Source organism: Phyllostomus discolor, chromosome X (genome assembly GCF_004126475.2).
Source record: "Phyllostomus discolor isolate MPI-MPIP mPhyDis1 chromosome X, mPhyDis1.pri.v3, whole genome shotgun sequence".
NCBI lineage: Eukaryota > Metazoa > Chordata > Mammalia > Chiroptera > Phyllostomidae > Phyllostomus > Phyllostomus discolor.
This window is the reverse complement of record NC_050198.1, coordinates 55,798,482-55,820,480: the sequence shown is the minus strand read 5'-3', so window position 1 is coordinate 55,820,480 and position 21,999 is coordinate 55,798,482. Positions and strand designations below refer to the sequence as shown.

At 37.3% G+C, this 21,999-nt stretch overlaps 1 protein-coding gene across 3 annotated transcripts in view; it reads left to right on the top strand.

Moving 5' to 3' along the window:
• The window catches only part of DNAAF6 (dynein axonemal assembly factor 6), a 64,261-nt gene that overhangs the window by 31,675 nt on the left and 10,587 nt on the right, over positions 1-21,999 (top strand). For all 3 annotated transcript variants that reach the window (XM_036016499.1, XM_028523152.2, XM_036016500.1), the window contains exon 6: positions 18,799-18,884. In XM_036016499.1, the coding sequence (XP_035872392.1) occupies positions 18,799-18,884 (86 nt within the window). The remainder of the gene's footprint in view (positions 1-18,798; positions 18,885-21,999) is intronic.

Sequence of the window (21,999 nt, the reverse complement as noted above, 5' to 3'; positions counted from 1 at the left end):
GTGGGAATGAGAATGTTGTAGAAAAGCAAAAAGTGAATATGAGATGTCTACAGTAAAGAAAAATCATTATGAGAGAATGGGGGAAACAAACTAATAAGAATAAGGAGTAAATCCCAGGGTGAGAGACTAGGAATAAAGAAAAAAAAGAAAAAAGAAAAAAAGGGAGAGAGAAAAGAATGAAATAAAATCCTTAGTCAACTGATCATAGCCAGGGTGAAGGTAAAATGGAATAAGACAGCAGGAGAGTATTCTCTGGAATTTAAAGTACAAACAAGTAGTTAACAAACAGGAGTTCCTTTGGAGAAGTACAGCAATGCCCATGATATTTCACCCCAAATAGCCAGTGTTTATAAAAATTGAAAAGGAAAGACTGTTATTAGAAGGGAAAAAGAAGGTGAGCTGACTTAAGAAAGAAGAGTGCTTATGTGAGGTTAGATGGAGGAGAAATAGTGAGAGTAAGAGATAGAAACTTGGCATAATGTGAGAGAAAATAAAGTTAACCGTGACAGTAATAAAGCTCAGAAAGATAACAAAATGGATTAAGACCAGGAAAGGGTATTGTGTGGGATCTGGAATAACAATAGTATGATAAGAAATATATAATCTGGTCCTGGCTGGTGTAGTTCAGTGGATTGAGTGCCGGTCTGTGAACCAAGGAGTCACTGGTCCGATTCCCAGTCAGGGCACATGCCTGGGTTGTGGGCCAGGTCCCCAGTTGGGCACACATGAGAGGCAACCACACATTAGTGTTTCTCTCCCTCTCTCTAAAATTAAATAAAAATTGTTAAAAAAAGACAGAAATATATAATCTGAATAAAAAGAATAAAATGTAAAAGACTAAGAGTAGTGTGTTGTTTGGAATATGAGTGAAATTACAGAATTAAAATGCAATATGAAAGAGAGAATAAAAAACAAATGAAACAATAAAAACCAACAAACAAAACAAAAAAAATCTAAATAAACAGAAAGGAGAGAAATTTAAAATATGCAAGTTTGAAAGATCGCAAAGTGAAATTTTCATCAGTTGTTGGTATTCACCTTCTGAGTTCTTTCTGGATCTGTCTCTGGTTTTCTCACAGCTCCAGGTCTTATTGTCTTACACTTAGAAAAAAAAAGCCTCCTGCTGATTTTACACCCACCAAAGCAGTTTTGCAGGTCTTTCAGGATCCTGCAGGCAAAGAGGGGCTGAGCTACATTTTTTTCCTTTCTTGTGGTTTTCCACGGATGGGGACTCAGTCTGGGCTACAGTAATCAGAGGTGCCCAGTTTCCAGCCCTCACCCTCAGAGTACTGTGCAGCCTGCACTATCCATTATGTGCATTTTCACCAGGCCAGCACCAACAATACACTTTATTTTGTGACCCTTTGATCAATCTGTGAGGTGCACTACTGAGTGGGGGGAAATCGTGCCCCCCTCCCTCCCTTTTTTGGCCTGGCTGCATTAAGCCCCTGCAAGGTGGCCCATTTCTGCTATTGAAGAAATCTGTCTGGGAGCTGCTGCCCCTCCAAGCCTCTGTTGCCCCTGTTTGATCAATCAATGAGGTGCCCTGAGTTGGAGCAAATTGGGTCCCTACTCCTCCCTCTTTGCTGGCTGGGCCTCTGCCCACACACATTTCCTGCTTTCGTGAGGTCCCTACATGGCCGCTCAGTTCTTTTTTTCAGAAGTCCCTTTGGGCATAGCATGACGTTCCTAACAAGTGTGTGGCTTTCCACACAGGTCAACTCGCTGACCAGTCCAGAGTCTATCTGAGTCACTACCAGTCGCAGCCCATCTCTTCTCCCAGCCTCAGGTGTCATCAGGCTCCCCAATTTCTCTGGTACTGTCCCAGTCTGCGATCACCACTGGAGCTGGTTATGCTGCTGGCTATGTGTCACTTACTGCCTTTTTAACCTCCAGCAACTTTACCTGTCCAGGTCTCTGCTGGTGTGAGTTTGGGACTTCCCTTCTCTGAGAGGTGAGAGAGCCTCTTGGTGGCTATCACTGACCTGGCTCTCCTCCAATGCTCCCTCAGCAGCCTGTCCTGCATATGGCCCAGATACCTTCCTGTTGGCCTACAAAATATCCTTACCACCCATTTTTAAGTCTCCTCTGCACATTTTGGCTTCCAAACATATCAGTTGGGATTCTGTTGGTTGGTTGTTCACTCTTTTCTTCAGAAGATCTGCTAAGTGTCCCAGTTGGGTGCACAAGCAAGTGGGCTCAGCTCCCACCCATATCACTGCCATCTCCATCTCTCAGACTTGCACATTTGAAGGACATAACAGTTTGTCAGGGTGGAAAAGTGGTCTAAGCAGAGTGAACAGCATGATCAAAGGTATAGTTCTATGGAAGTAAATGACATATTTGACCACTATTTGGCATTTTTTGAGCCTCAGAATGCATGCAGTAATAAAATATAAAACAGAATAGGCAGCTACCATACCATGTGCCATGGACTGAATTGTGCCCACCCCAATTCAGTATCCCCTAGTGTAATGGTATTCAGAGATAGAGCCTTTGGTAAGTAATTATATTTAGAAGATGTCATGAGGGTGGGGCTCTCATGATGATATCAGTGTCTTCATATGAAAAGACACAAGAGGACTTGCTCTGCTTGCTATCTCACCCTGCCTTGTGAGCATACAGTGAGAAGGCAGCTGTCCACAAGCTCTCACTAGCAACCAACCATGGTGGGATGTCCAGCATGCTCAGAATTCCCACCTATAGCATTTTGTTATGGCAGCCTGAGGAACTAATACACCATGAAATTTGGACTTTATCTTGTGGGTATTAGAGTTATTAAATGTTTTTTTTTAATTTTTTTAAATATTTTATTTATTTATTTTTAGGGAGGGAAGGGAGGGAGAGAGAGAAAGAGAGAGAGAGAGAGAGAAACATCAATGTGCGGTTGCTGGGGGTTATGGCCTGCAACCCAGGAATGTACCCTGGCTGGGAATCGAACCTGGGACACTTTGGTTCCCAGCCCGTGCTCAATCCACTGAGCTATGCCAGCCAGGGCTTTATTAAATGTTTTAAGGCAAGTGAGTTTAAGTAGATGCACATTTCAGAACAACTCCACTGGCAGATTATGGTGAAGAATTCAGTGGAGATTATGCTAAGAGATAAGTGTGAGTTTTGAAGACTAATAGTAGAAAAATCAGATGATAGACTATTGCACTTGTTCAGGTGAGAGAAGTAAAAGAACTAAGATTATGGCAAAGAAGATAGAAAAGAATGGCTTCAGCAGAGAGGTTGGAGGTAGCATTGATTTAGCAACTTGTCAAATGTGATTTGTAAAGGAAAAACAGGAATCAGATTTCTAGCTTTGGTGACTAGGTGAATGGTGATGGCGTTAATCAGGGTATGGAATGTAAAGTGGTTTATCTTTGGATGGTTGTCTCAAAGATGGTTTGTATTTCTTCTTACTCAGTTTTCCACATTTTTTACAATTACTATCTATTACTTTTGGAATAATAATCACCAAAGGGTGTTTTTGTTTCTGTTGTGGAGATCAAATATGAAATGCAAAAGAAAGAAGACAAAGTTTTAGGAAAAATAATAAGTTTGGGTCATTCTGAGTTTGAACTACCTGTAAGAAATTATGTTGCAAGTATCTACTAGGTTGTTAGAAATACAAATTTATGTTGAACTCAAAGATAGGAACTGGAGATGTTGATTCTCAGAGTTTGTGTTTGCCCTCTCCAAGGGTTAGAATATTTTCATAGATTGATGGCTTTGAATTGGACTTGGAATGAATTAAAACTGATTTCAGGTAGCATGTGTGTGCTTGGAGAGGAGGAGTTGTTGATAGGGATACTAGGAAACTTGCAGAAATGGGACAGACTTGAAACAGAATAGGTGACCCTTGTGATGGAGTCAAGCCAAAGTTGGGTAGGATTGAGGGTGGGTGTGGGTGGGGCAGGGGAAAGGGGTGGTGGGAAAATGGAGACAATTGTACTTGAACAACAATAAAAAATTAAACATTAAAAATTAAAATATATTTTTAAAATAATCAGAAATAAATTTCAAACAGAGGCATCATAAATTCTCATCCAGTTCCTGGCCAGGTATTGAAAACCAAGAGGAATTGAATAAATGAAGTGAGGTTGAGATAGTAGCATGGCTTTGGAGTTTTGATGGTGGCAGCCAAAAAGCTGTCATAGAAACAAGTTAGGGAAACAAGGAATGGGAACCTGCCTACCCCTGAGAAACAGGTCTGACTGAGATCATTGATCTCTTGGGTGCCAGGTGGAAAGTATGGGAAAAGGAACTTTAGGTATCAAAGACATATAGGACTATTTTTTTCCTTTTTATTAAATTTATTGGGATGACACTGGCTAACAAAATTATATAGGCCTCAGGTGCACAATTCTACAACACATCATCTGCATACTGTACTGTGTGTTCACCATCCCAAGTCAAGTCTCTGTCCATCAGCATTTATACCTCCTATACCCTCCTCCACTTCTCTCTGCCCCATCCCCATGACTCTCACAACATTGTTGTCCTTGGTCATGAGTTTTTCTTTTTTCTTTTTTGTTCAGTCCCTCCATCCCCCCATCCCTATCCCTGACAGCTGTCGGCCTACTCTTTGTCTATGAGTGTGTCACTATTTTGCTTGTTAGTTCATTTTCATTAGCTTCTACATATGAGTGAAATTATATGGCACTTGTCTTTCTCTGTCTGTTTTTGCAGGGGGGAGTAGGTCAATTAATTCCCATTTTCACCCATGGGTGATGTGCAACAGACTATCTCTAAAATCCAAAAATGAATGGGGCTATGGTTATTGATATTCTGCCAAATGATCCATTGTTTGTTCTAGGAAAAGGGAAGAGTTATACCTGCAAGCTGTACCTACAGATAGCTTGATACTTTTTTTTCAGCTTCAGTGTATACACAACATTTTGGTACTCCTACTTTAATGGATCTATATTGATTAGGGGACACTTTGATGTGACCTAAGAAATAAGCCATTAAGCTGGGTTTTTATTTTTCATTGTCACCTCCTAACTGATATATGAACCTTACTCCCTCTCTAAATCTCATTGGGAATGGAGTGAGAGTCAAGAATGGGATAAGAGTCTGTCACTATCTGCTAGACACAATCAGGAGTCACACATATTCACCAAGGGAGGGAGGGGAAGAGGTGCTGGTAGAAGATGGGCTTCTTAAGGTCAGGAATGAAGTAAAGGTATAGGATGTCCTATACACATTACTTGGTAATGAAAAATTACTTGTTTGTCTCACATATTCACCTCAGAAAATGCTATCAATCATTCTGAGCAAAGTGTCTACCCATCCTGAGAATTCACTTGCTTCTTCCATGGCCTGCTTCTCAAATACTTGATAAAGCAGTCATATGTGTTTACTTTTAATAAATATATTTGGCTTATTGATAATGGAATGGATTCTCTTTTCCATTTAAAATTCCATAGGATGGGCATTTTTTGGAGGCTTTCTGATTATGCTAACCTGATTTGATTGGTTATATATCAGAGTGTGTGGCAAGGAGAAGGATATTTGTGCTATAATGCATAAAATTCCTTATTATCAGCCCACAGAGTAAACCCTCAATTAAATTTCTAATAGGTACCTCAGTAATATACATACATTTGTAGTTAATACCATAACCCACTTTCATAATGAGGGTAGAGGAATACTCCTTAAGAGCTAATCTATGTGTATAGACTTAATATATTTCTAATTAATAGAGCTGAAAATAAGTCCCCATAATAATGAAGATATTGTGTGTGTGTGTGTGTGTGTGTGTGTGTGTGTGTGTGTGTGTGTGTGGAGAGAGAGAGAGAGAGAGAGAAGGAGGTAGGGGGAGAGGTGCTGGCAGAAGATGGGCTTCTTAAGGTCAGGAATGAAGTAAAGGTATAGGATGTCCTATACACATTACTTGGTAATAAAAAATCAGTAATTTTAATACATTTTGATGTTGTCATTTTGAGGAAGTCTCATCAAAATATCTGAATCAAATGATCCAGCATCTCTGAACCAGAACTGACTTAAACATGTGAATACAAGCAGATTCACAGGTTGACCCTAGAAAATACCAGCATATGAGGAATGGATAAAGGAAGAGAAGCTGAGAAGAATATACAGATATGAGGGAAACCATAATAGCAGCTACTGCTATAGAGAAGTAAAGCAGAATTAGGGTGCAGAAGGAAATTTTAGATCTGTCATTTAAGAAGTTTTTGGTGAGGAGAGCAGCCTCAGTGGTGTGGTAGGGACCAACATTGGATTGAAGAAAGCTGAGGGGTGAATAGGAAGTTAGGATGCAAAGGCAGCAAATATAGATTGTTCTTTGAGGAAGTTTAGCAGGGGAAAATAGGAAAAAGAGGACATGCTTATTGAAAGGAGACAGGATTTAAGCAGGGGTGTCCAAATCACAGCCCATGAGCCACATGCAGCCCAGGATGGTTATGAATGTGGTCCAAACACAAAATTATAAACTTCCTTAAAACCCTTTATTCGCTCATCAGTTTTTGTTAGTGTTTGTGTATTTAATGTGTTGCCCCAAACAACTCTTCTTCTTCCAGTGTGGCCCAGAGATACCAAAAGATTGGATGTGTGTGTGTGTGTGTGTGTGTGTGTGTGTGTGTGTATGTCTAGGATAGGAAAGACTTAAGAATGTTTCAACTGATGACAAGGATCAACTCATTCACTCGGGTAATATTTATTGAGTGCTTACTGTGTGTCACTAAAGCTAATGAGAAAATAGTAAAAAAGTAACAATGGTATGGGCTCCTAAGGGACTTTTAGAAATGTCTGGAGGCATTTTTAGTTATAGGATGTTATTGGCATTTAGTACTCAAAGGCCAAGGATGCTCTAAATCCTTCAATGAGTGGGGTACTCCTGAAAAATGAACAGTTGTCCTTCACAAAATTAGAAAAAGAGAAATTAAAGGTATGACAGTGACTGCTCAGCAATATTACACACTGTTGATTACTTCTTTCTTGAAACACCTTTTTCTCTTTAATGACCCAACACTCTCCTGGTTTGCTTCCAAAATCACAGGGCATTCATCATTGCTTTTGGTCGCAAATCACTGGTACTTCCACTTGTGCCTGAAGTTTTCTAGGTGTCTGAAAAATACCTCTGTCTTTTCTCTCTATTATCTTTCTATCTAGACACCTGGCTTTAAATACTATTTATTTCTCTAGGCTTGACCTCTCACACTTGTTTAATAGGCTACTCAAACCTAATGTCCAAAATAGAATTCTTTTTTTCTTTATTTTTATTGTTAACACTATTACAGATATCCACATTCCCCACCCTTACCCACCTACACCCAACCCCGACCTCCTTGCCTCTTGCCATCACCATACTGTTGTCATTGTCTGTGAATTATGCATGTGTGTTCTGTGGCTAATATCTTCACCTTCATTCATCCAGTCCTCCCTCTTACTCCCCTGTGCCATCTATCAGCCTGTTCCATGTGTCCATGCCTCTGTTTCTATCTTGTTCATTAGATTCTACATATAAGTGAGATCATATGGTGTTTGTCTTTCTCTGAATATCTTATTTTACTTAGAATAATAGTCTCCAAACTCTTAATTGTCTTCCCCAAACCTCTTTCTCATTGATGTTCCTTATCTCAGGAAATAACAACAGCATTCACCTAAATTGTAGAAGCTAAAAACCTAAATCACCCCTCATTTCTCTTCCCTTTGTACCTTATATACAATCCATCAGCAAGTCTTGTTAGTTCTACTTTCAAAATGTCTTCTAAATCCCTCTCATTTTTTATTACCACCACAACTATCACCATGTTCCAAACCACTATCACCTCTTACCTGGACCATTATGATTCCCTCCTGACTTTTATCCCTCCTTCTACTCTTGTTTCCTAGCAACTGTTCCACAGTGTTCAGAGACAGTCTTTTTGCTCAGAATCCACAATGGCTTCCCACTGCACCTAGAACAAATCCAAACTCCTTTTCTTGACCTACGAGGCCCTATATGATACAACTCCTACCTATTTTTTCAGTTTCATCTGATGCCACATTTTTTCCTTGTTCATTATGTTCTAGCTATCCTGACTTTCTTTCTGATCCTTCAATATGTCAGATTATTTCCAGATTACTTGCTGTTCCTTCTATTTGCAATGTTATTTATTCCCTAAGAAAAATGATAATTTTACCTTATATTTCTTTCTTGTTTAAATGCATCAGTTAGTGTTTTAATAACTACATTACGTAATAGTGGTAAATATTGTTTTCTGAGGAAGTTTCATACTGTTTTCCATAGTAGTTGTACCAGTCTGCAGTCCTACCAACAATGCACTAGGGTCCCCTTTTCTCCACAACCTCTCCAACACTTGTTGTTTGTTCCTTTGTTTATGATGGCTATTCTGACTGGTGTGAAGTGATATCTCATTGTGGTTTTAATTTGCATCTCTCTGATAGCTAGTGATATTGAGCATCTTTTCATGTATCTCTGGATACTCTGTATGTCCTCCTTGGAGAAATGTCTGTTCAAGTCCTTTGCCCATTTTTTAATTGGGTTGCTTATCTTCTTAGGGTGGAGTCATTTAAGTTCTTTATATATTTTGGAGATTAAACCCTTGTCTGAGGTATTATTGGCAAATATGTTTTCCCGTACAGTTGGTTCTCTTTTTATTTTAATACTGTTTTCTTTAGCCGTGCAGGAGCTTTTTATTTTGATGAGATCCCAATGGATCTGCCTTTTGACCCAGCAATTCCATTGCTGGGACTATATCCTAAGAACCCTGAAACACCAATCCAAAAGAACCTATGCACCCCAATGTTCATAGCTGCACAATCTACAGTAGCCAAGTGCTGGAAGCGACCTAGGTGCCCATCAGTAAATGAATGGATCAAAAAACTATGATACATTTACACAACAGAATTCTATGCAGCAGAAAGAAAGAAGGAGCTCCTACCCTTTGCAACAGCATGGATGGAGCGGGAAAGCATTATGCTAAGTGAAATAAGCCAGGCAGTGAAAGACAACTACCATATGATCTCACCTTTAACAGGAACCTAAACAACAAGGCAAACAAACCAGCAAAATATAGTCAAAGGTACTGAAATAGAGGACAGGCTGACAGTGACCAGAGGGAAGAAGGGAGGGAATTTCAGGGGAGAATGGGAAGGGTTTACAGGAACAAATATAAAGGACACATGAACAAAAACTAGGGGGGGTAGAAATGGGAGGGAGGTGGGGAGAGATGGGTGGGTGGGCTGGAATGGGAGTAAAGGACAGAAAAAATGTACTTGATTTTTTCATTGTACATTGTTTCATTGTACATTGAAATAATGATTAAAATAAAATTAAAAAATAGTGGTAAATACTGGCTATTATTTTGTATTTCTCACTTTAATGAGAATGTTTCCAGTGTTTCCTCATTCAGCCTGATACTGAATTTTACATTGTGTATTATGGAACTATTTAACTATTCTGAGACTATTGAGTCATAATCAGGAATAGATGATGAATTTGATCAAATGCCTTCTTAACATTTGTGGAAATCACGTGATTTTTTAGGTTTGATCTCTTGGTAAGTTATGGTAAATTTCCTAATATTGAACCATCCTTGAATTGATCTATTGGTAAATTATGGTATATTTCTTAATATTTAACCATCCTTGTATTTATTCACTTATTCAACAATATTTTCTGAGTGCCTACAATGTGGCAGTATAAATACTGAAGATACTGTAGTAAACAAAAGAGAAGGATTACTGCCCTCACAGAGCATGCCTTCTAGTGGGAGAGAGAAATGAACAAAAGAAATGCATAAACTTGGTTGTACATTGGAAGGTGATAAATTCTATGGAGGGGAAAAGAACAAGGGGGAAGTGATAGGGAGTACTAGAGTTGGTTGTGGCAGCAGTTTTAAGTAGTGTGGTCAGGGACCATCTCACTGAGAAGGCAGTGTTTGTGCAAAGACTTGAAAGAGATGAAGAAGTAAGGCTAAGATGTTGGAAAGGTTATCTAAGTGGATATTTAAATGACAAAGATTTAAGACATAAGTTAATGTTTAAAATATCAATGGAGAACAAACAACTATTAGAAAACATAGGGTGAGGGTGTGACCCAGTAATTGTAGATAATTGCAGCAAGGAGGTGATTGATAGTATAGTGTGAAGACATGAGATTTATTTTAAAAAGCTGGAGGAAAGGCTTAGGCCCAGTGATGTAAGAAGGATGGGAGAAAATAAAACAGGCACCAATTAAGAAAGCTATAAGGGATGCAGTGTCATAAAGGGAGATCTGGATTTCAATAAGACTAAGAAGTTGAAGAGAATATTCAAAGAGGCTTATGAGATAAAGGATGAGGTACTATGTGTTCTAGAGGGCCTAATCCAAGAGGTAGAAAATGGAAACAAAATAGGCAATATGAAGATCCAGATGGTAATTATTAGGTAATAAAGAAGGACATGGGAATCTGAGGCTTCTTGTGTTTATTGACAAAGTTAAAAATATAATAACTTCAGTTCTGGAAGTCTCAAGACATTTATTGGTGATGAGGCTATGAGTGATTGGGGGTGAACTATATAGAACCCATAAATTAAATAAGAATATCTTCCAAAGTGTCCAAACCCTTTTGCATATCTTAAGCTTCACTGAAATTTCAGTAAACAGCATAGACTGGCCAAGTTACATATAAGATATGCTTCATTTATTCTTCTGTTCTGGTAGTCAGGAAGTGGAAGTTCAAGAGGAAACCTAGAATGGATGAAGTCTTTAGAATATTTTCTATTAAACCTTCTCATTTCAATTTTGAAACATGTTATAATACATATGATCACAGACACTTATCTGAGGAGCTACGGAGTCTGTATTAATCACTTTCAGATTATAGGAATATGGTCTTTTCAGGAACCGTCTTGTTATGTAAATTTATCATATAAACAAGATAAGAAAGAGGGAATTTAAAACTCAAAATGATAATCCCACATTAATGAAAGCTCTCCCAAAGGCTTTGGTATATTAAGCCAGGTCCATTATAACACATAGAGGAGAATAAATGAAGGACCATGAAAATTAACTTGTAAGCGATTTGACTTATCTTTACCTATCTGCAGGAAATCCCCAAAGTGAATTCCCAGAGATAGAGAGACTAAATGAGTAGTGTTGACTAATTGCCTGAAGACAAAATGAAAAAGTGAGAAGAGGGGATCTCACAAACCTTAAATTAGTAGACTTTTTTTCTGTTACTTGTTATTCACAAGACCAGAAGACAGAGGTTTGACCTTAAGTTAGTGATAGATACTGTGGTAGCCACCCTTCAAGATGGCCCCCAAATATTCTCACCTCCTGACATTATTCCCTGTGTATAGTCCCCTCTCACATTGAATAGAGCTGCCCTGAATAACCAATGGGGTAGTATAGGAAAAAAAGGATATAATTTCTGAGGCTATGTTTAAAAAGGCATTGCTTCTACCTAGGATCTGGATCATTAACTACCTGGATCATTAACTCTGGGGAGAAGACTGCTGTGTCGTCATAGGGACATTCAAGCAGCCCTAAGCCTTATGGAGACTAAAGCCTCCTACCCACAGCCATGTGAGTGAGCTATCCTGGATGCAGAAACTTTAGCCCCAGTAAAGCATTCAGTTGTCTACAGCAATAGCCAGTATCTTGACTACAACCTCATGATAGATCCTAAGTCCCCAATTCTTAACCCATGGAAAATGTGAGACAACAAATGTTTATTGCTGTTTCGAGTCATAAATTGGGTGTGAGGTTGAAATTTGTTTTGGCTATATAACAATATGGAACTAATAATAAGTAAAAGTGATGGAACGAGAATTCAAAACCAAGTTTGACTCCAAAGTTTGAGCTCTCAAAAGTTTGCAAGTTTCCGAATGAAATTTTTGACAGTTTTTCTTAGTTTACCTGTTAAAATAATTTATTATTTGAAATGAATTCAATTTACATCCTTTATATAGAGACAAATATTGATACTTTGCATGGTCAGTGACATACTATATTTACTAATATTGAACAAGTCAGGTCTTGGGTACAATCAGAAGTCAATAAATAATTATGTCTATTTTAAGGCGTTCATTAAAAGTATCTCTAAAGAAGTTTTATCTATATTTCAGGAGGATTTTTTCTATTAAGATTCTTCATTGAACCTTCATTCTTATAAGATATTATTATGTACCATTCCACTTAATTTGTTCCCTATTCCATCCTGCCTCTGAAGCCATTTTAGTACACTATTTTTATTTCCTTAAAAGGAAAAATTAGTTGTTTCTGAATTACCTTTCACTAGAGTTGCAAGTTATTTCAAGAACCACTTTGAAATTCTACCCAAAAGCTATATCTACATTTCAAAAAAGTCATAAAATTTTTCCTCCTTCAAATGCCATTTCAAACCTGAGGAAATAATATTTTCTCTTGAAAGGTCTGAACATTTCTGACTAAAGAACAAATATTTGTATCTCTTGGTCCAGGGGACATGAGTCATCCTGCAACTAAAGAACACCTCAATTCGACTGTCGTATCTGAATGTGATTACAGTGAAAATTGTCTTTGTCCAGTAAAACACTCATTTACTTTGAGGTAGAGTGCCTATAACTACCTCTTTGAGAAACATTTAATTTCTTTCACTTAAGGCACAGGTGGCAAACACAAGTCCTGCAGGTCAAATACAGCCCTCCACCTTGTTTTATCCCTTGTTTCTACCCAGCGGCAGCACAGAGCTCTTGCTTAACTATTAAGGAATAGTTACATTTATACAGTCCTGAAATTACATTTGGCCTTCTGAAGGCAACCATCAGGCTGATATGGCCAATGGTAAAAATGAGTTTGACACCCCTGACTTAAGGTACCTCTAATATGAACATTTAAACTTTCAAAACATAAATTAGAAGGTGATTATTTATTTAATGAAAATATTAACCATAGGACACAGACACATAAAGTCTGTCCAGAAGATATCCAGCCATGTAAAATGAAAAATAGAGACATTTGTTGAAGAAGTTATAAGATTAAAAAAAAACATTGTACATAGGACAATGATGCATCAGTTACCTTTAAATTAGGCACCTTGGGGTCTCACACAGTTCCTCCAATCGCCATCAGCTGCCCTGTGGTATTTTCCTGAACTTCATTGACAGTAACCCCCTCTGCCCTGTACACCCTGTCTGTCCCTTTACCATCACCCGCTTAGTTCATGTCCATGGGTCATATATATAAGTTCTTTGGCTTCTCCATTTAGTATACTGTTCTTAACCTCCCACTGTCTATTTTCTGCCTACCCATTATGCTTCTTATTCCCTGTACCTATTCCCCCATTCTTTCCACTCCCACTCCTCACTGATAACCCTCCGTGTGATCTCCATTTCTGTGATTCTGTTCCCGTTCTAGTTGTTTGCATAGTTTTGTTTTTGTTTTTGTTTTAGGTTCACTTGTTGATAGTTGTGAGTTTGTTGTCATTTTACTGTTCATAGTTTTGATCTTCTTTTTCTTAGATGAGTCTATTTAACATTTCATACAATAAGGGCTTGGTGATGATATATTCCTTTAACTTGACCTTATCTGAGAAGCACTTTTTTCTGCCCTTCCATTCTAAATGATAATTTTGCTGGATAGAGTAATCTTGGATGTAGGTCGTTTCCTTTCACGACTTTGAATACCTCTGTCCAGCTGCTTCTTGTCTGCAAGTTTACATGAGAAATGAGCTAAGAGTCTTATGGGAACTCCTTTGTAGGTAACTGTCTCCTTTTCTCTTGCTGCTTTTAAGGTTCTCTCCTTATTTAATCATGGGTAATTTAATTATAATGTGCCTTGGTGTGTTTCCCCTTTGGTCCAACTTCTCTGAGACTCTCTGAGCTTCGTGAACTTCCTGGAAATCTATTTCTTTCACCAGATTGGGGAAGTTCTCCTTTATTGTTTTCTCACATAAGTTTTCAATTTCTTGCTCTTCCTCTTCTCCTTCTGGCACCCCTATGATTCAGATGTTGGAATATTTAAAGTTGTCCTGGGGATTCCCAAGCCTCTCCTCATTTTTTTGAATTCTATTTTTTCATTATCTTCCAGTTGAATGTTTATTTCTTCCTTCAATTTTTTAGATTCTATCTTATTTCCTTCTGCTTTGATCTTTATTATTTCTTTCTATTCACTTTGGGCTTTGTTTGTTGTTCTTTTTCTAGTTCTTTTAAGTGCAAAATTAGATTGTTTATTTGAGACTTTTCTTGTGTCTTGAAATAGGCCTGTAATGCTATGAATTTCCCTATTTGAACTGCTTTCACTGTTTCCCTTAAAATTTGGGTTGTTATGTTCTCATTTTCATTTGTTTCAAGGTATCTTTTGATTTCTTACTTGGTCTCATTGTTAACACGTTCATTTTTTAGTAACTGTTCTTTAGCTTCCATGTCTTTGTGCATTTTTTAATTTTTTCCCCATGATTGATTTGTAGTTTTATACCATTATGTTCAGAGAAGATGCTTGATATGATTTCAATCTTCTTAAATTTTTGGAACCTGTTTTGTGTCCTCACATATGGTCTATCCTAGAAAATGTTCCATTTGCACTTAAACAGTATGTGTATTTTGCTGGTTGGGGCTGAAATGCTCGGAAAATATCAATTAAATCAACCTGATCTAGTGTATCATTTAAGGCTGCTATTTCTTGTTGATTTTCTGTATGGAAGATATATCCATTGATGTATATGGGATTTTAAAATCCCCTACTATGACTGTATTACTGCCAATCTCTCCCTTTATATCCATCAAGATTTGTTTTATATATTTAGGTGCTCCTGTGTTGGGTGCATAAATGTTTATGAGTGTTATATCCTCTTGTTGGATTGCTACCTTTATCATTATGTAGTATCTTTCTTTGTCACTTACTATAGGTTTTTTTTTCACTCAATCCATCCATCCCTCCACCTAGCCCCTACACCCACCCCACAACAGCTGTCAGCCAGCTCTTTCTCTATAGTCTCTCTCTACTTAATCAGATATAAGTATTGCTACCCCAGCTTTTTGTTCTATTTCCACTTGCATGATATATCATTTTCCATCCTTTACTTTTAGTCTCTATCTTTCATTCTGAGGTGCATCTATTTTAGACTGCATATATATGGGTCTTGTTTTCTTTTACATTCAAGTACATTATGTCTTTTTATTGGACCATTTAAGACATTTATATGTAAAGTGATTATTGATAGATACACATTTATTGCCATTTTATTCTTTTAACAATGTTCCTCTGTTTTTCCTCTTCCTCCTCCTCCTCCTACATTTTCTTCTTCAAGAAGACCCTTTAACATTTTATGTAATAATGGTTTGTGGCAACAAACTCCTTTAGCTTTTTCTTCTTTGTGAAGCTTTTTATTTGTCCTTCAATTTCAAATATTAGCTTTGCTGGGCAAAGTAGTCTTGGTCGTAGGTCCTTGCTGTTCATCACTTTGGATATTTCATGCCAGTCTGTTCCAGCCTGAAAAGTTTCTGTTGAGAAATCAGCTCACTGTTTATGGGAACTCCCCTGTAGGTAACTAACTTTCTGTGTGGCATTTAAACTTCTCTCTTTGTTTTTAATCTTTGCCATTTTAATTACGATGTGTCTTGGTGTGGGCCTCTTTCAGTTTATCTTGTTTGGGACTCCCAGCAATTCCTGGATTGGTGTTTCTTTTTCCTTCTCCAGGTTAGGGAAGTTTTCTGTCATTGTTTCTTCTAATACATTCTCAACACCATGCTCTCTCTCTTCTCCTTCTGGTACCCTTATGATGTGGATATTATGTTTCATGTTGTCTCAGAGGTCCCTTAAACTATCCTTATTTTTTAATTCTTTTTTCAGTTTTGCTTCTCTGACTGGGTGTTTTCTGCTACCTTGTGTTCCAAATTGCTGATTTGATCCTCTGCTTCATTCAACCTGCTGTTTATTCCTTCATTTCAGATACTGTATTCTTCATTTCTGACTGTTTCTATTTTTTTTGTTTCTATTTTTTTAATGCTTGCTATCTCTTTATTGACATCCTCACTAGTTACTTGAGCATCCTTATAACCATTTTTTTTGAACTTTATATCTGGTACATTGCTTGCTTCCATTTCATTTAGCTCTTTTTCTGGATATTTATCCTGTTCTTTTATTTGGGACCTATTTCTTTGTCTCACCATGTTGGCTGCCATTTTATGTTTGTTTCTATGTATTAGGTAGACCTTCTATAACTCCCAGTCTTGGTAGGGTGACCTTATGTAGTAGGAATCCTGTGGTATCCAGTGGTGTAGTTTCTTGATCACCTAATCTTGGTGCTCCAGAAATGTCCCTTATATGGGTTATATGTTTCTTTCTGTTGTAATCAAGCCTAATTACTATTTCCGCATTCATGTATGGGGTTGACCCTCAAGCTGGCTGACTGTGGGGATCAACCAAAACCACAGTGTATGAGCTGCTGTGCAGGTGCTGACCATATGAAACAGAATTCACCTCAGCAGGGTCTGGTGCCTGCCATGATTTTTCTTTGGATATGCCACTTGTGAAGCTAATTGGATCCTGCTCTGATGTTGAATGAAGTTGGTCACTGGTTGTATTTGTTCTGGGGCCTCTAGAGGGGGGGACTCTGGTGCTGGGCAGTATCTGACTACACCTGTAACTGGCCCTGGCAACCTGTTCAGAGCTACAAAATGTTCCACAGTTTTGGGCTGCCTCTGCTGGGCCTAGTTGTGTGCAGGAAGGACAAAACTCTGCACAAAGGGCAGTTTTTATTATCACTGGGCCCAGGGGCAGGGGAAAGTCAGGAAAAGTTTCAAGGTACCCCGGGATCTGCCTCTGGATGCCTCTACCAGTCAGTTTATAACCATTTTTTGAACCATTGATAACCTCAGTCACTGAAAGAGCCTCTGTTGGTATTCAATGTGCATAAGGTAGGTCTCAATGAGTCACCATGTAAGGGTGTTCACTAGATTGATACAGGTTCAAACTCAGTTCCCATACTGGGTCTGAAGCCACTCAGCAAATGCCCCTGGGTATACCAAATCTAGCTGCCACCCACTGGGTGCTACAGACTTTTGTGATGGGGCTGGTTCTCAGGGAGGCATCACCGTGAGGCCAGCAGAGTTTATCAAGCCCAAACAGACCAAGATTTGGCTATATGAATGAAGGGCTGTGTTCCAGTTGGACATGTGAAGGAAAAATGAACCCCATCCTATATCCACACATTTCAGTCTGTCCAAGATTATGCCAGAAGCCTGAGCTCAGCAGGGGAGGAAGAATGGGGAGTCTGGAGGATGGGGCTAGTGAATCCCCTGTGAGAAGAAGGATAGGATATATTTAGACAGTAGGACCTCTATAGCTCTATTTACCTATATTTATATATACACAGTTAATAAAGTAAGCTGTAACTCACAGACATGTGTGAGTACATAATTTATATTGCAAAAATATTATTACCTCCTTTAAGCTTATTATGGGGAACTCCATTTTTTCCCGTTAGTTATTTGATATGCATTGCCCTCAAAATCTTTGGCTTTTTGTCCTTGCCATTCTAGCTCTGAAATTGCTAGATGTCCACTATTTCAGGTCTTTTAGATCATTTTAAATAGGGCTTCATAATTTACCTTAAGCTTATGTTGTTTTTCTTTGTTTTTGTAAATAATATATCATGACATCTCAGATAGACAGATACATAAATAATCAACTTCTATCAAAAATTAATTAAATTAGAGGGATGAGACCTTGTATTATGATAAAATACACCTAATATAAAATTTGCCTATTATATATAAAAATTTGACTATTACACATAAAACTACTGGAATTTAGTACATTCATAATGTTGTATAACCATCACCAATATATAATTCCAGAACATGTTTATCAACCCAAAGGAAATCCATACTCATTTAAAAGTCACTCCTCTTTTCCTTCTCCCCAGCCTCTTGCAACCACCCATCTGTTTTCAGTCTCTATGGATTTTCCAATTCTGGATATCTCACATAAAAATCCTACAATAGGTGGCTTTTTGTACCTGGCTTCTTTCTCTTAGTTTAATGATTTCAAGGTTCATCCTTGAAATAGTACTTAATTCCTTTTTATGGCTGAATAATATTCCATTCTATGGATATACTACATTTGGGTTATCCATTCACTAGTTTATATGCATTTGGGTGGTTTTCTCTTTTGGCCATTGTGAATACTACTACTGTGAACAAAAATATTATGCATATTTTTGTTTAAACACCTGTTTTTAATGCTCTTGGGTATATATCCAGGAGTATAATTTCTGGGGCTTGTGATAATTGAAGTGAATCATTTTCAAGTGAAATCTGACCAAACTAATAAATATTCCCATTTTATGTGGAAGAGAGATTCTTATTTCTCTTATATAACAACCTTTCTAGACTCCTATATTTCTCTAGGAAGTGTAACCATCACTATGTGGTATGGGAGCTTATACCAGTAGACTACCAGATGGCATCATCTACCTGTACCTAACATAAAAACTAAACTTTTTTATACAAAGGGCCCACTGATATAAAGGCAGTTGAAGGTCTTCAACTTGAGCAGGTACACTGGAATGCACCTTCAGACAATGAAGGCTACAGGCAAGTAATTGAAGTATTTCTATATAGCTTTTCAGTCAGATAGATGTTAGTCAAATTAGAAACTATTGGGTCGCTCACTAAACTTCCATGTATTTCAGTTACTTTATCTGTAAAATGTTGGTAATGATCCCTGCTACTCAAGATTGTTATGAAGAAAGGGCATAGCCTGGCACATAGTTGGGACTTAATAAATATTAGTTCTCATTTCCCTATATTTTCTTATACTCTCCAAATTAAGTGTTCTTCAAGACCACAGCATTTTCTTCTCATTTTCTCTTTCAGGTTAAAATTAAACTGCCAAATACAAACCCTTCTGAGATTAGAATTAATGTCCAGGAAATGATCCTTGACCTTTGTACTCCTGATAAGTGAGTAAAACTTAGAACTAGAATACTGTATTATAATATTAATGAATCTTTAGTCAATATTCTTTTTTTTAAATGTACATAGTTATTTTGCATCATCCATGAAGTCTGATGAAAAGTTAAAAAATCAGCTAATCATTCAGATCTTTGATCTACATAATATAAACATAAATGTATTTGGGAATACCTAGATTTTTTTCTACTGTGCATTTGTACACTTGGAGTAGGTTGATATCACCAAAACACAGTCCTTGACATTAAAATTGGTTGGCTTATCTGTCAGGAAAAATAACTAGAGGTGAAAATCCCTTAAATTGTAAGTCTTGTGTATGTTTTCTGTACAGTGATGTCATAAGAGAAGCGATATCTTTAAATGTGTTGGATATTGTGGGGCTCTAAGATAAATTTAGTTATATTCATCTAAAAATCAACAAAATTTCTTGTCATCAATTACTTAAAACAAAAATTCTAAGACCTAATTTATCACTAGATCCTCAAGTCATGTAAATACATTTTAAAATAATACATATGATACAGATGATAATATAATGATTCAATTAAATATTTTGATACTTTCAAAATAGTCTTTTTTAAAGATTTATTTACATATTTATTTTGAGAGAGGGGAAGGATGGGAGAAAGAGAGTAAGAGAAACATCAATGTGTGATTTCCTCTCACACTTCCCCTACTGGGGACCTGGCCTCCAACCCAGGCATGTGCCCCAACTGGGAATTGAATTGGCAACCCTTTGGTTCACAGGCTGGCACCCAATCCACAGATCCACACCAGCCAGGGCTCAAAATATTCTTTTTATTACACAAGTTCAAATCATGTTCCAAAAACAGAGGACAAACAGTAAAAAATAATGTAAAATGTTTATCCTGAAACCCATATGAATCAGTCCTGTTTCTCAAAATTAATGCTATAAAGAGGGAATCGATGGAACCTGGTGTGTGCCAGATAAAATATCTAAATATCTCACTGCTTTGTTCACTTTCATCTGGATATATAGCAGTGAGCACACTCTGGTTGACTACAGTGGCTCTTTCTTCATAACTCATCAACATTTTAAATTGGGTGTGAGGAGCTGTCAACTACTGACACGTTCTCTTCTTTCCATTATCAGTACATGTAGCTCTACTTTGTTGATATTAGAGCTTGAAAAAAAAGTGGATCCCTCATACAAATGACTTATATGTGTAAACAACACAATGTATACACATAGCTTAACCTTGATTTCTACACTAGATGCATTTAACCCAAAATGATCTTCAGATGAATACCAAATGAGAAAATAGCAAATATTTCTCATTATTTATATAGTAATTTCAAAAATGTATCCTCATGTTTGTCTCATGTTATAAAAATTACATTGACTATTCCTACCACTCACTTCAAGGAGTATTGTAATTTTTTTCATTGCATATTATACACACATTTATTCTTGCACCCAACCTTTGCAAGGAAAGTTAGTAAAATGGACAATCTTCCATTATATTTGTGTGCATGTTAAAGTACACACATATCTAACACCATGGAGTTAATTTCCATTCCTCTAGCAGTTCTCATTTTCCTCATCAATCTTTAGGCAGCTGCTCTCGGTGCTGTCATTCCAGATATCTATGAGATCCCACTAAATGAAAGACTCACACAGATACACATTTCCATATAGAATGTGGGCTGCATTAGGTCATTTGAATCATACTGTACTCATATATTAAATGACCACTTCAGAGAGGTACTGGCTTTTAGGGAAAAAATCATTAAGATAGAAGACAAAAGACAGAATTAGGTTTTTACCTTATTTCTTAAACACAGGAGCATTCTCTGAAGCCATACTATTCACTAAAATTGTATTGTTGGAAAAGTGTCTTGTTTTCTTTTTTCTTTTTGTGGTTTGTATTTAGAGCATCTCAGCTATTATATAATCTGCAATTAAATTTATTTATAAATATATTACTCCATTAAATCAGATGACATAATACTTCCCTATTATTCTAGCTAATCATACCAAGGGCAGAAAACTAATAGAAGTCAGTACCTGGCCTGGACTACTACTATCCGTGTTCTAGCAGCTAAAACTCTGAACTAGAAGGTCTTTTTGAGAATGATGCTTAAACTCCCTGTCCATCCCCAACTGACTTGAAGATATAATCCTACTTCATACACATGGATACTGAGTCATACACAGGGCCTTAGCAATTCTAATGCCAATAACCTACTTTTGATCCACAGCTTTCTGTTTTCTTTTTTTATCTTATTTTCTTAAATTTTTAAATGTATTTTATTGATTATGGCATTACAGTTTTCCCATTTTCCTCCCTTTATTCCCCTCCATCCTGCATGTCGCCTCCCACCTGCATTTCCCTACTTTACTTTAAGTCCATGGGTTGTATATATAAGTTCTTTGGCTTCTCCATTTCCTATACTATCCTTAACCTCTCCCTGTCTATTTTGTACCTGCCATTTATGCATCTTATTCCCTGTACCTTTTCCCACATTCTCCCTTATTCCCCTCCTTGCTGATAAACCCCATGTAATCTCCCTTTCTGTGATTCTATTCCCATTCTAGTTGTTTGCATAGTTGTTTTTGTTTATGTATTTCTTTAGGCTCAGTTGTTGATAGTTGTGAATTTGCTGAAATTTTAACATTCATATTTTTAATCATCTTCTTTTTCTTAGATAAATCCCTTTAACATTTCATATAATAAGGACTTGGTGATGATGTACTTGTTTAACTTGACCTTATCTGGGAAGCACTTTATCTGCCCTTCTATTCTAAATGATAATTTCTCTGGATAGAGTAATCTTGGATGTAGGTCCTTGCCTTTTGTGACTTCGAAAATTTCTTTCTAGCCCCTTCTTGCCCGCAAGGTTTCTTTGGATAAATCAGCTGAGAGTCTTATGAGAACTCCTTTGTAGGTAACTGTCTCCTTTTCTCTAGCTGCTTTTAAGATTATCTCCTTATCTTTAATTTTGGGTAATGTAATTATAATGTGCTTTGGTGTGTGCTTCCTTGAGTCCAACTTCTGTGGGACCCTGAGCTTCCTGGACTTCCTAGAAGTCTATTCCCTTCTCCAGATTGGGGAAGTTCTCCTTCATTATTTTCTCAATTTC